This window comes from Bradysia coprophila, assembly GCF_014529535.1.
Source record: "Bradysia coprophila strain Holo2 chromosome X unlocalized genomic scaffold, BU_Bcop_v1 contig_675, whole genome shotgun sequence".
NCBI classification, from domain to species: domain Eukaryota; kingdom Metazoa; phylum Arthropoda; class Insecta; order Diptera; family Sciaridae; genus Bradysia; species Bradysia coprophila.
Window position 1 is genome coordinate 54,334 of NW_023503359.1, and position 15,450 is coordinate 69,783.

At 36.5% G+C, this 15,450-nt stretch overlaps 1 protein-coding gene, 1 long non-coding RNA gene and 1 pseudogene across 3 annotated transcripts in view; 1 reads left to right on the forward strand and 2 right to left on the reverse strand.

Annotated features, from left to right (window-relative positions):
* The window catches only part of LOC119070260, a 46,648-nt gene extending 44,599 nt beyond the window's left edge, over positions 1-2,049 (reverse strand). Inside the window, exon 1 of the long non-coding RNA XR_005086490.1 lies at positions 1,061-2,049. This is a non-coding gene — a long non-coding RNA (uncharacterized LOC119070260). The remainder of the gene's footprint in view (positions 1-1,060) is intronic.
* Positions 2,050-2,592: 543 nt separating this feature from the next.
* LOC119070265 lies at positions 2,593-2,706 on the forward strand (annotated as a pseudogene).
* A 6,262-nt stretch (positions 2,707-8,968) lies between these two features.
* LOC119070262 (myosin regulatory light chain sqh) lies at positions 8,969-11,062 on the reverse strand. 2 transcript variants are annotated; one of them, XM_037174532.1, is made up of 3 exons: positions 10,908-11,062; positions 9,321-9,741; positions 8,969-9,252 (listed from the first exon to the last, which is right to left on the reverse strand). In XM_037174532.1, the coding sequence occupies exons 2-3, from the start codon at positions 9,738-9,740 to the stop codon at positions 9,148-9,150; spliced, it is 525 nt and encodes a 174-aa protein (XP_037030427.1). In that variant the 5' UTR covers position 9,741; positions 10,908-11,062; the 3' UTR covers positions 8,969-9,147. The 2 variants fall into 2 exon arrangements, with proteins under 2 accessions (XP_037030427.1, XP_037030428.1); XM_037174533.1 differs by lacking the exon at positions 10,908-11,062 and adding an exon at positions 10,544-10,808.
* Positions 11,063-15,450: the final 4,388 nt, after the last annotated feature.

The window sequence follows — 15,450 nt, forward strand, 5'->3', positions numbered from 1 at the left end:
TTAGTCCGAATAGTTCCCGAAAGTTATAACATCATTATGGTGACCACGTCTAAATTTTGAAACGGTGAAAAGCTACTCATGTCAAACGTTGTAGACAAAATAGGCAAGGAAGACGAAAAGAATTTGTCAACTCACAACACTGCTGAGGCTCGTCATTGGGAAATGACAGGACAGTTTCCCGAAAATGTATTGAAAATTTTATCACAAAAATTCACCGAAAAAATTCAAAGAAACTCACCTCTTATGCTTTCCACTGTATTCGGACGTAGTCTCTTTAGGTCGCCAAGGCATATTTGAACACTAAACACTTTTTACTCGATGCAAAAACAAAACGTCTTCGAGTAAAAAGTGTTTAGTGTTCAAATGTGCCTTGGCGACCTAAAGAGACTATGCCCGAATACAATGGAAAGCATAAGAGGTGAGTTTCTTTGAATTTTTTCGGTGAATTTTTGTGATAAAATTTTCAATACATTTTCGGGAAACTGTCCTGTCATTTCCCAATGACGGGCCTTTTAAATGAAAACTTAATCTGCTCAATGTCACCGATACATTTGTTCAAAATCGTTCAAAAAAACCTCTCAAAATCATTCTGAATTTTCATAATTTTTCGATAAATTGAAACCTGATGCGAATTCCACCTGACCATTTAGAAGCACACAAATTAAGGTAAAATGATCGTTACGCCAAGTTCTATCGACCGGCGGTAAGGGAAAATTGTGCTACAAATTGTGACAATTGTGCAATCAATAAAAAAAAATTCGATCGGAACCCATGAAAGACTCAATTCAAATCAATTTTGCTGAGCCCAACTCTGTGTCTGTTGTTGTTTTTTGATATCAAAATTAATTTTTTTTTTTGATACGTGAAACTCTATAGTCGATCAACCAGCGCAAAAAAAATTAACGTTTTTATTTTTCAATGTAACATACATAGTACTAGTACATACTGGCTGATAACAATACAAGTACACTATCAGAAAAGCGTACCTACTCAAAACAATCGAAAAAAAAATGTTTTGTGTAAACGTGTGATTGTGATATCAATAATACTAAATACTTACCGAATAAATTTAATTGGTTGTTATATATATTCGCAAAAAACAACTATAAATCCGCGATATTTACATGAATCAATAATGCTGTTGTTGTATAAATCTATTTTCGCGTTAATTATTCGCACGTATACAGCGAACAAAAAAAAATATTTAGAAGAATTTCTCGGCTACGTGTATTTATAATAATTGATGTGTAGCAGTAGCATACAAAAAACACAAAATATTTTTTCTTTTTGCACAAACACTAAATTTTTTACCGACGAAAATAATGGTCCATTGCGCGACGATAGTTATTAATTAGTATTTCGGCTGAAGAAAACACTCATTCTCTCGTCCAAAAGTTGTTTATTATCACCACCAATTAGACTGTCATGCTTCTGTGATTTTTTCAAATAAACCAAAATCCCGAAACTACACAAATTTGTAATATCTCAGATGAATTATGGACAGATTCCGCTGGACTAAATTTATTACGTTTACTGTCACCTCCGCAAAAATATACAATCGTACCTGGTCAGCACATAACGTTTCAAAGCTACGGTACTAGGGTACTACGGTACTACGTCGATGAAATGAATTATTGAAACTTGTCCGAATAGTAATTGGTACCACGAAACGGTGGAATGAATATTCCCAAGTATAGAATGGACATTCCCAAGTATAGAATAAATTTCGGCTTACTTAACGACAAGTAAATTAATGTTCTCGGTTTATTGGACCACTCATTATTAATATCAATAAATTGTAACACGTTAACAGCAACTGAACAATTGGACCGGCCGGTAAAGCACACACACTAAATTTTTTTTTTCTGTTTTTTTCTTTCCATACAATTTTTGAAAATCTATTTGTTTTTATTTCGAAATGTGAATCGAGCTTGCTCTGTACGGATACGAGTTCAAAATGCGTCTGACGGAAAACACAAATATTCTTGGTTTGATTGTGTGCTGTGAATGTTATTCATAAAGGCATATTTAGTTGTATGTTATATGAAGTCTGAGGTAGAAATGTTATGAGTTTGCCTAACTGTGTGATTTTAAAAGAGAAAATTTGCAATAGTATATTCTCTCTGTAAAAGAAGTAAAAGAGAATAAAAGAGCAAAAAAAAAAAAACGGGAAAAAGACATTTGGTCTGTAGTCTGTAATGCATCATTATTATTTTCGAATGCACCAGAACCGGGAACCAATATACTATGCAGAAATGCAGTGAACGCATCAGTTTTATGGTGTTTGAAATTGATGGCTAATATCGATTGACATTGTCGATGAGCACAAGAAAATTTGTTTAAACGAAGTAAATTGATTTCAAATTGCGCGATATTTACAGATTAATATAATGATGATACGCTTGTCGTTTGTAGAAAGATTAAAGAGTTATATGTCATTTCCTAGCTCTACAAAAAAATTCGTTTCAGATTTTTTATTTCTTGATTTTTCATGCGCCTGATAATACGCTATGAACGAATTTTAACCATGCTGATAATCAAATTGTAAATAATTCGACCGACTACATCAGAACATTTTAGCAACCGTACTTCGGCAGCGGCCATACCATGATGAATACACCTCGTCCGATCACTGAAGTTAAGCATCATTGGGCGCGGTTAGTACTTAGATGGGTGACCGCTTGGGAACACCGCGTGTCGTTGGCATTTTTTTTTTTTTCAACAATGAGGTACTACAACGCACTTCAAGCAAAAGTGGTACTCTAGATAGGGTACTGAAACTTGACAGTGCTCCATACAAAACTTTACACTGTAAAAAGAGTGGGGATAAAATTTCATACAAAATAGTACTCTATTTGACAGCTGTCATTATAAGCACGTTTGCTTGAAGTGCGTTGGGTACTATCAATTGTAGGAAAATGATGTGCTTGCCTTGTTGATAAGCAATGTAATGGTATGTTTGTGGCCTTTAAATTAGCGAATAGAAATGAAGATGCGGTCAAGTTTAGATTTTTTTTTCTCGAGTTTTCCTCCCTGTACATGAATAGTATGTTACGTCACTGTTTGTAAATATTTGTTTGCGGAACGAGCCGAAGGCGAGTGAAGTAATCACACGTGCCTAAACAAGCATTTACAAGCAGTGGACGTAACACATTTTACATGTTTGTGGACGGTAAGTGCATTTTCTCTGTCTCAAACAGTGATATAAAGTGCACTTTACCGTGCATAAGCATGTAATGAATAATACACGCACCTGGCTCACTTTGTTCGGGCTATAACTTGCGAAATTGACCAACATCAATCGTCCAAGACACATAGGTAAATAACGAATCATCAACAGTAATCTGTACTACATACAGAAATATCGTAGCAACATCGACATTTCACTGAACAGTAGAGTTAATGTCATACAGTATAGCTCCTGCTGTAACATGAACGTTTCTCTTCGTTATTGTAGATTGCTTGAATGGACTGTTGATGAAGATTTATTGCGATGCACTTAATTTAACCTGTTTGTATTAACTCGCCAGATTCTGCTTCGATACATTTTTCTTTATCAACCGGAACCTGTGAACTTGGTGTCCGCAGTTGACGACATACTCATCTGTTCTTTCGAATACAGATTCGAGACCACTTGAACAGATGATTTTCCATAGAAGTATACTCGAGAGATGGTTGAATGACGCTGATGCTAGTCGGCACCCAAAAATTCATGGGAACCCAGACATCTTGAAAAATGACAGCGCCACGAGAGGTGATCTATGTGATATCCATGTCTTGTTTATGGTGAAGACGGGCACGGGCTAACCAAAGAAGAGAAGAACTAAATAACAAACGCAAGACCCCGAACACGATCAAAGAAGAGAGCATCTCGGCCATAAATTATATATTTCATGCTGACCATGAAAGTCTAAATGACTAGAAAATTAGGAAAGTTTTTGCAATCATTAGTCGTAGGCAAAAATAAAGCGAAGAAGAAGAAATTTGTAGATTTCAGAACATAGACTAGATGTATCAGGACCAAAGACCAACGTCCTTATCTCGGTTTTGGTCGAAAGGAAAGTCTTTCGATTCTATGGAAAACGACTAAACCTGGATTGCACTCAATACCCCCAACGTTTAGGTGGATAAGCAGACCTGAACCGTACGATACCTGTGTGCGTCGACCAGAAATGATCGGCCCAAACTGACGAAATCTGTCCCAGTTACATGTGATTTTTTTCAAAATGATTACCAAACGCTACGATATTTGGTTTACCATATTCCGAGAGCAGTAATAGTCACACAGATTACTAATTAACCAGAGAATCTATTGTAAGAATGATCGAATGGACTATGTAACTGACTAAGTCTGAGATACGAATTTAAATGTTCTTCAATAGACACTTATTACTAAATGTCAGTACTAGATAACCACATAAGACCCCATTAGGCCCAAAAGCACATTAAATGACCTGTCAAATGACACCCGACACGACCATGTACGTTTTGTGTACCTCGAGAACAGTAAGAACAGCTAAGTCTTCGGTTGAAAACTTCAACTGCACATATTTCAGTGTCGATGAATTTTAAACACAATAAGTCCCTATTCGGCTCAATAGTACATGTGATTACCTTTCTAATGACACCCCAAACGACCCTGTACGGCTCGTGTAACTGGAGAAATTTTTGTAAGAAAAGTGCAAGTTTTCGGTTTTTGATCACCTTTCACCAGCCTCACAAACTTCGAAAAATATTTTTGAAAGTTGTTTTGGCTTCCGGTGTCGAATACCTTTCTAGGCACATATAAGAACGTCCACTGGAAAATGCGTTCGATTACGGTAGGCTGTTTTTTTTCAAAAGAATCCCTCAGGACCGATCCTTGTGGAACACCTTTATTAGTGTACAGGAACTCCGACAAATAGTCATCAATCATCACCGCCTGACATCAAAATAACTTTAGAATCAGATATTGTGTGACTAATTTATATATCTGGGAAGTTTCTTAGCAAAGGACGGCGGAGCTGATATGGACGTTCAAAGTCGGATTCAAAAAGCGCGACAAGCTTTCATCTCTCTAAACAATATTTGGAATTCTACACAACTAACGAGAAACTTGAAGCTGAAATTCTTCAAATCAAACTGCATCTCAGTATTGCTCTACGGCTGCGAAACTTGGAAAATGACATCGACAATCGAGAACAAAATACAAGTCTTCGTCAATCGATGCCTTAGAAGAATCCTGAGAATACGCTGGCCAGAGAAGATTTCAAACATCGACTTGTGGAACCTAACCAAATTCGAGAAAATGAAAGTGATGATCAAACGTCGGAAATGGAATTGGATCGGTCACACAATTCGACGCCCTGCGGGAAGCATCGCGAAAACCGCACTGGACTGGAACCCACAGGGAACGCGGAAAAGGGGCAGGCCCAAAATCACGTGGAAACGAACAGTCGTCGACGAAGCGAGGAAAGCCGGAAAAGAATGGACGGAAGTCAAGGCGCTCGCTCCAAACCGAATTCGATGGCGGCAATTTGTAGACTCTCTATGCTCCCTCGAGGAGTAAGAAGTCAGATGATGATGATGATGTGACTAATTTATACGCATTTTGCAGGAACATCTTTAAAAAAGACTCTTTTCGATGGTAATTGATAAATGTACTGAAGCGTCGCTTCACATTTTTCAAAAATCGAGGGACCCTAGCAATTAGTGTTGTGCTGGAATATTTTCCAGAATTTGTCTAAAATATCTGTAGTATACCTTGATTTGAGCTCAATTACTCTTGAGAATTTTTTCAAACAACTAAAAAAATGGAGAAACGTCAGTGGCCTTACTTGTCAGTTCAGCGGCACTTGCCGAAAAAAAGATTTTTTTCCTCAGCTTATCTAACAGCAGACCATGTTGTACTAAGTCAAACGCACTCGAGAAGTCCAACAGCAGCAAAAACGATATGTACTTTTTACCAACTTGTCGTTTGTGTAGATTTTCACGTATATCATGCGTCACTCTCAACAGAGCCGTAGTTGTGCTTTGGACGATGTTCCGACTGAAATTTAGGTGGCGGAACATTTTCACACCGTCAATATCGGCAGGAACGATATTATCGTTTTTTTGAACGATACTATCGTCTGAAAAACGATACTATCGTCTAAAAAACGATAATATCGTTTTTAGACGATAGTATCGTCCAAAAAAACGATATTATCGCCCAAAAAATTTTCATCCAGGACGATAATATCGTCTAAATTGAAAAATTCTAAAATATTGTCCGGACGATAGTATCGTTTTCTTGTCGATATTATCGTTCAAAAAACGATATTATCGTTTTCTGGACGATATTACCGTTCTAGAAAATCTAATGGATATTTTCGTTTTCTGTACGATAATATCGTCCAAAACGATAATATCGTCCTGGGCGATATTATCGTTTTCTTAAACGATAATATCGTCCAGGACGATACTATCGTTTAAAAAAACGATAATATCGCCCAGGACGATATTATCGTTTAGTTTTGGGTGGTAATATTGTCCAGGACTCAATTTTACTCAGAGGTGCAGCAAGAACCGAATTCTCTTCCAAAATATCGAAAAACAATTGTCAGAGGAAATCACCTACACATCAGTGTTTAAAAAAGGCGTTTAGTTCGTCCCTAAATAATTCATCTTTTTACGTAATGAATACCAACTTTGATTGTACATAAAAAGCGTTTTAACACGCCGAGCGATCCGGCCCATTGCCCCGGAGCGAAGCGGAGGGCCGCAATGCGAGCCGGGCGCCGGAACGGTGTCGGAACTTAGAAGTTAATTTTTTTTTTCTCGTATCGTCTCATAATTAGTCTGTGTAATTTTTCTATATAAAATTTAAATTTACGGAACCAAATGAACCAATTTTTAATATATATTTGCCGTCTATAAAAAGGTGTTTATCTACAAGATTTTGTGTTTCGTCTTCAACAACCATCCAGAACGATAATATCGCCCAGGACGATATTATCGTCTAGAATTTTTATTTTAAATAAATTAAAAACGATATTGTCGTCCTGGACGATATTATCATCTCAAATTTAAAAAAATAAATTAATTAAAAACGATATTATCGTCCCAAAAATTATCGCCCAGGACGATAATATCGTCCAAAATAACGATAAATTTGTTCAGAAAAAGAAAATACCGATAATATCGTCCAGCGGATATTTTCATCCAGGACGATATTATCGTCAAAAAAACGATATTATCGTTTTTTGAACGATAATATCGTTTTTTAGACGATAGTATCATCAAAAAAACGATAGTATCGTCCAAAAAAACTGTATTATCGTTTAAAAACGATATTATCGTTTTTAGACCCGTACGAAGTACTGGGGTCTTATGGGTCTACGCATACGTTTGTAACACGTCGAATTGAACTCCCTGAGTAAGGGGAAACCTATTGTGGTTGTCTAGAGATGCCAAATCCGCGAAAAAAAAATGTCCGTCTGTCTGTCTGCACGATAACTTGAGTAAAACGTATCCGATTTTGAAAATTCTTTTTTTTCCCGTTTGGTAATGTCAAAAGACAGGCTAAGTTCGAAGATGAGTGATTTTGGATCGACCCCTCCCGAGCTGTGGCCCAATAAGTGCTTTACGGTTTTTCGAAGATATCTCCGGACATTTAAACGCTAAACTTGTAAGTGATACGTCAAATAAAAGGTATTTACAATACCGATCGACAAAAAAAAAGTTTATGGAAATCGGATGACCGACTCGTGAGTTAGACCCCTTGGTGTGGAACAGGCACAGGGCGGCAAGCAGTTTTTGCTTGTAGGTCGGCCACATTTGAACATATTTCGTCTGTTTTAGCTTTATTAGATAGGTATTGACCGTACCAATCAGGGAAAAAAATTTTATGAAATTATGTTCTCCGGAGCGTGAGCTAGGTCTCTTGGAGTGAGCTCTTATCTGGCTACTCGGAAGTACAGTGAACGTGGTGTATTTTGACAATATTTATCTGTGAAATGTTTATTTACAGTGAAATATAGTTAAATATAGCGGTATATAGCTGTTTAAATAGGAATTTATGAAATTTGACTTCGTACGGGGCTGTCTACATTGCCTCCGGCAATTTAGTTGTATATGATAACAAGGCAAAGAGTGGATAATGTAAGTGATTTTAAAGGGAGAATAGTTTTTCAGCAGAGAAGAAAATGAAGTAAAAGAAATGAAGAGTTTCACATTAAAGGCTTTTGATACGAATAGGTGTTTCGTACGGGTCGGCGTTAGCTATGTTTTTAAACGATAATATCGTCAAGAAAACGATAATATCGTCCTGAAAATATTTTAAAATTTATAATTTTAGACGATATTATCGTCCTGGATGAAATTTTTTTGGACGATAATATCGTTTTTTAGACGATAGTATCGTCCAAAAAACGATACTATCGTTTTTTAGACGATACTATCGTCTAAAAAACGATAATATCGTTCCTGACGATATTGACCGTGTAGTTATGTCGCCTCATCGAAATTTATTCAGTAAATCGGTAGCTGTTGACATGCTCTGCTATCTGCCATTTCATAACTTTTTCTAACGACGTAGATAGAGCTGGCAGGACGTGAACTCCTCTGTGATCCTTCAACTCAAACTTTGTCGATTTCTTGTGCGAAGGAAAAACGTTTGACTTTTTATGGAAACTTCGGTTTTTCCTTTTTGATTTCCTGGTAAATTTTGGAAGGGTACACCGTTTACCGTGTCAAGTAATAAAGTCATTGTAAGTAAACTGTTTTTATTCGGGATATTATATGCAAATTGCAACTATAAATTGCTACATAAATATTAAGTTAGTAATGGTGTTTGGGTTGCAATAATTCTTCTTTTTTTTATGCAAAATATTTTTGCTACAACCAAAATTGATATTTTGTTAGTATAAAATATGAAAAAAAAAATGATTTCCACCGAACCTATGACATCGGTTTGTCCCATAAATAATTTTAAGTAAAAAAGAATTTTAAACAAAATTTTATTCTCATATCAAAACAAACGGAACAGACGTCTTTTATCAAACTTGCATTCTTATAACCTCTCTGGACCAATGTTATCTTAGAAATATCGAACGAATCTTTTATTGTTTTCGCTTACGGTAAATACTGTGTGAATGCAATGGGAATTACTTTTTCGTTGTTAAGCTTCTATTGTTCATCCTTCTCCTTAGCGCCGTGCTTCAAGATTCGAGTGAATTCCAAGTAATCGAAAAGGCCCCCTTTGATCGGTGCTTCACGATACATTTCATCCACCTAAAAAAAGATGGAAAAATTTAGCGTTCAATCTCGAAAAACTCTAAACTGTTCCTTCAGCCACTTACATCCTCATCCAAAAACCGATCGCCCATAGTGGTCAGCAGTTCTCTCAGTCGATCCTCCGGTATCAAGCCCATATTCTCTTCATCAAAACAACCGAATGCATTCTTTATCACATCCTCCGGATCCGTACCCTGCAACCGTTCACCGAACAACGTCAGAAACATGGTGAAATTTATGGGACCCGGCGCTTCGTTCATCATCTGTTCCAAATATTCGTCGGTCGGATTCTTACCCAGCGACGCTAACATATCATGAAGATCTTCTTTCTCAATGAATCCATCACGATTTTGATCGATCATGTTGAATGCTTCTTTGAATTCGGCAATTTGCGCCTGATCGAACATAGCGAATACATTGGATGTGGCGCGTTGGGCACGCTTTTTGGTGGTTGCACGACGGCCGGCTGTTTTACGGGATGCCATTCTAAAAAACATGAAAGAAATAAATAATCGAAACTGGTTCATGAAAGTGGTTTGCCGTTGGTGGTGGGGTGGTCATAATAAAAACGGGAAGTAATGTCAGTAGGTACGATGATTCTTGGAATACGATGACTGTTTCGATGAAATACGAAAGTGGTACAGTGAGTCGTTAGTCATCAGTTTACACGGAATTGTAAAATTTTACATTAAATCCTCTCTGGTTGTGCATTCTTTTAAAAGATGCGTAACCTAACTATCTAGCGAAGTCATCGATGCAATGTACATATTTTGGATATTTATTTAATCTAAAGTTGCATCGGCAACGGCAGAATTTTTTTTAGCGAAGGGAAGAAGCAAGTGAAGCAAAAAGTTGCACATTTTTGTGACGAAAATAACTTTCGTTATAATGAGTTTGTTGGCCTCTTTTTCACATTCTTTTCGTTAAAGATAAGACAATATTCTACGGGCACAGTAAGTATAAACAATGAGAAACACTGCACCTATCTTGCTTATTAGTAATTTGTGTGTCTGATAAAGCAACAACGAAATGAGTTCCCACAGTTAGATCAATAATATTAACTTAACTAGTTGAATGATCGTTCTCAATTCTCAATTAAACATTCATCAAGAGCACCATATTCATCGAACAACTTTTTTTTTTGCTTTGCTTTTAAGCACCAATCACACTATATATTGCAAGAGCCTGTGTGTAATGTAATGTGGCAAAACAATACCAAAAATGGAAGTTTATTTTAGTTCGAACGAAACGAACTCATTGAACAAACCGAAAGCAATATACTACACACCGTATGGTGATGATTTTATCAGCGACAAAAGAAACCTGAATTCCGTCGACCAATTATTAATATTTTGTTTAAAATTTTATAAAATAAAGACAAAAAAAAGTTTGTCATTTCGACACATTTTCGCTTAAACAAACAATTAAAACGATTACAAAGAAACAGATTATTTATTGAAGACGATGACGTCAAAATAATTCCAAGTTTTTTTTTGAAAAATTCGTTCAACAACTATTGCATATGGGTGTTGACCACAAAATTGCGTATTCTGTGTGTTCCGGATTTAAAGTAAAATGAAAACTTTCTTTTCTTTTCTTTTCAATCAAATTATTTGGCCACAGATCTAGGTTCTATTCTATGCGAAACTTACTTGATTTAAATTGTACAAATCTCTGGAAACTTATTAAATTAACGCAAAGTTAATGAATGCACACAGCAATGACAGAACGGTTATAAAAGTTAAATGATTCACTCTGCAAATGTTCACTCACTGGATTTATTTGTGTTCCTCTCTTCTGTTTGACTTTTTCAAGTTGGCTGCAGCCGTTGAAGTTGCTGTCAGAATAGAGTCATCTACCAACTGGTACGGTAAGTTATTGAAATTTCATTTTTCGTACCGCGATTTAAAATTTGGAAAAATCTGTTAAATACTAGGTCCCACCTTTTGGGTGGGTCGGGTCCCTTGACTGATAATTTTCCCAAAATAATGTTGTCTTTTGCTGGTTGGTAATGTTGGTAAACTTCTTAGTCAATCAGATTAGACTTTTATAGATATCTTAATTTATTTTCACTGATTTTTTCATCTGGTTAAGAATGGACAATTTCTGTAGTCTAAGCAAATGACAATATTTTGGCCTTAAACAATTTGTTAGAACCATCACATCATACTTAGGATCATAAATTTATTTCTTTTGTAATAAGCAAAATATCACGACTCGCTGTCTAATTTTGCAATAAATAACGAGTCGTGGGAATTACAACCCTCGCTTCGCTCGGGCTGCAAACTTCACCCTCGTCTGAGTTGTCTAATGTTCGATTTGCTTTGGCCGCAAACTTCTCGCAACTCGTATGAATTACGACCCTCTCTTCGCTCGGGCTGCTAACATCACACTTGTCAGAGTTGTCTAATATTAGGTTTGCTCTGATCGCGCAACTTCTCGCTCGTCCGAGCTGTCTAACGTCACAATAAGATACCTCGACTCGTGTGAATTACGACCCTCGCTTCGCTCGGGCCGCAAACATCACACTCGTCGGAGTTGTCTAATGTTCGATTTGCTTTGGCCGCAAACTTCTCGCAACTCGTGTGAATTACGACCCTCTCTTCGCTCGGGCCGCTAACATCACACTCGTCAGAGTTGTCTAATATTAGGTTTGCTCTGATCGCAAACTTCTCGCTCGTTCGAGCTGTCTAACGTGACAATAAGATACCTCGACTCGTGTGAATTACGACCCTCGCTTCGCTCGGGCCACAAACATCACACTCGTCGGAGTTGTCTAATGTTAGATTTGCTTCACTTTTTTAATACTATATACTCACTGTATATGTAATTTTGGGTATATGCCGCTTGTTAATTATCAAATATAAAATTTCAATTATCAATTAACAAATACCAATTATCGAATATCATTTATAATGTTCATTTAATACATTGCATTTCTATTTTCTGGGATAACTTCCGAAGCGGTGAATATAGCTCATTGTCGAACTTGACCTTACAAATGTCAAATGTGTAATTTTGGGAACCTAAATTGTTCACTATTTTCTGCCAGTCAAGTGAATAACACATTAGATTATGAATTATCAACAGTGAAGGGAATAATCAATCATATCAATTATCAGTATTATCAATTATCAACAGAGTAAAATCCTGTTTAGCCTCAGGAATCCCATTCCTCGTCGATTAAAAAAAAATCATCCAAATCGGTTAAGAATTACTCAAGTTATCGTGATGACAAAAAAAAATGTTAACAAACAATTACGTTTTTGATAACATTTCACACATTGTGTGGTAACAAACATTTTAGGGTATTTTCTGGCGTAAGACCCTTGACTTTCAGTCAAGGGAATTATCAGTTAGTTACTTATTTTTCTGGAATAGTTTCCAGAACCTTATACATCGTTCATCCTCGAACTTAACCTCAGAAATCCCATTCTTCTACGTTTTTAATAATAACATTTTATATAATATCACCACAACACATTAAATTATCATTATCACAATATCAATTATCAGCATTGTATTATCAATTACAATTATCAATAAAATCATGTTTTTCTGGAATAGATTCCAGAACCTTATCCCGACATGGCTCATCTTCGAACTTAACCTCAGGAATTTCATTCCTCGTCGATTAAAAAAAAATCATCAAAATCGGTTAAGAATTACTCAAGTTATCGTCGTGACAAAAAAAATGATTACAAACAATTAAGGTTTTGATAATTTTTCATACACTGTATGGTTACTAACATTTTAGGGTATTTTCTGGCGTAAGACCCTTGACTTTCAGTCAAGGGAATAAACAGTGAGGCGAAACAACAATGAAGAATTTTGTACCACCGTTCCACCATTTGCTTGAATTTTCCTTTATTTCGACAATATTTACCTTATTCGCCCGAACTCTGTCCCACCATTCGCTCGTGCTTTTCCCCTCGATAGCAGGCCACACAACATATTTGACATAAGGGGCGTTTATAGTGCATTCGTTATATTGAAAACGATAGGAAAAATAAGCAGTGATCTCCGTCTTCTGTGTCTCTTATTGACAGTATCACAGTTTTATGACTTTACGTCATGAGTAGATGTGGGAAAACTAATACTTCATTCATTTTGGAAACTGGGAATCAGGCATGAGCGCCGCCGAAAATAAGCCGCAGTCAAGCCGCCACCGGCCATTTTTGAGCAAGCCGCGCCGCAGCCGAGCCGGTGCCAAAAACTTGGCTCAAGCCGGCTTGAAACGGCTGGAAAATGAAATAAAGATTTCGAAAGGTGAATGGGTGAAATATTTTGAAAACCGAGATTCCTGTTGATCCTAAGCAGCTCAAGTACTTTTTGAATTTTTTTTTTCAAAATTAAGAAAATTTTGAAAATTTTCTTGAATTTTCATGAATTTTCCAGAATGGTATATTACGTCCTCGCTTCTAAGTTTGTTGTTTTGACAAGTATGACCTTTGCGGAACGAGCCGAAGGCGCACAATCAGTTAATTCACAAATTTGAGAAAACTTTATCGATCTTTGCGAATTTTCTCGATTTTTTTTTCTTTTCAATTTTTACTTGATTTTCGTGAGCTTTCGATTTCTTATCGAAAACCATTTTCTTAATGGGTTAAATGAGTGTACCGGAGCATGATTTAGTTCAAGTTTTGAGGCAATAAAACTTGACGTGTTAGTGAACCTTAGACTTAGAGACTTGCTTGTAACAAGACCAGTTCCACTTGCACTTTGAACAACCTAATCTACCTACATTTTCGCTTTCCGTACAATTTCATTTTCATGCTTACTAGTTCATTTTCCATGAATTTATCTAAACGTTTTTATTTTGAAAAAAAGTTAAAAGGAACCTCCAGCCGAGCCGTTTTAAGCCGGCTCAAGCCGACTTTTTCGCCGCCGCCGAGAAATTTTTTTCGGCTAGCCGCCGCCGAGGTTTCTCCGTCGGCGCTCATGCCTGCTGGGAATGAAGTTTCGATTAAGGTTTTTTTGTTTTGCTATAACACTACGCCGAACTAATCATTAATATCGTAAGAGCAATTTCATCGATACAATAGTAAATGTCGAAGTAAATGGAAGTAATTTGATATTTCGTATCCAGATGAGTTGAATTGTGCGTTTGCTCATCGTGGTTACGAAATATCAGATTATTTTCCAAGTGTAGTATTAGTAGACTATGCACCTCTGTCCAGAATGTTTATTTTGACGATTCGGAAGTTATATACCGAGAACAGATATATCAAGACATGAGACAAACAGTTTTGCACTAGACGGATAAATGCGAGATTATTGTTCTAGGCAGATAATAAATATTATGCACGTATGACAAAGCGGTCGAGGCTTGCCGAGACGGCTTGTCATACGTGCATATTCTTTTTTATCGCATAAGCGAAAACGAGACAACAAGATATGCGAATGACACTTTGACAATTTACAGAAGTATAATGTTTGTTTATATATCCTAGGTGAATAATTTTTTCGGGGAATCACACCGCGTATGCGATAATAGTACATTTTCTACCTTGGTGTATATTTCGAGAATAACTTCGTATGTAAAATTGTATATAACGAGCGCCAGCGAGTGTATATACAATTGTACATAAGAAGTGATTCGAGAAATATACACCAAGGTAGAACAATGTTTTATCTCCTGCAAGCTGATATTTCATACATTAGCGAAATAACCACAAAAATTTAGATTTAAAATTAATTAATTAAGCATGTTTTGTTTTAAAACGCATTCACAACAAAAAAAACATCATACAGAGAATCCTTTATTTACTTACTCACACACATATACTATCCACCTCAACATTTCGTTCAAATCACATCATTCCGACTACTCTGATTATTTGATCGATGTAGAAGTGACTAACGAACCACTACCGACACCAATTGCATCGCGTTATGTGATTTGTTGGCGTAGTGGTCAGCATGTTTGGTTGATATGCTGCTGGTCCCGTGTTCGCTTCCGCCGTTCGGCGATTTTTTTTTTTCAAATATGTAGATGGAAAGTAAATTTACCCTAGGTGGGTTATGTGTGAATTATCCAATCGTATAGGCTGTGGTTATGTATGTGTTTGTGTTTATATGCAGAAACGCGTAATGTATGAAATATCAGCTTGCAGGAGATAAAATGTTTAATCTGCCTAGAACAATAATTTCCCAAATATCCCTCTAGGTCTAGACTCTAGAGCATTTTTGTTT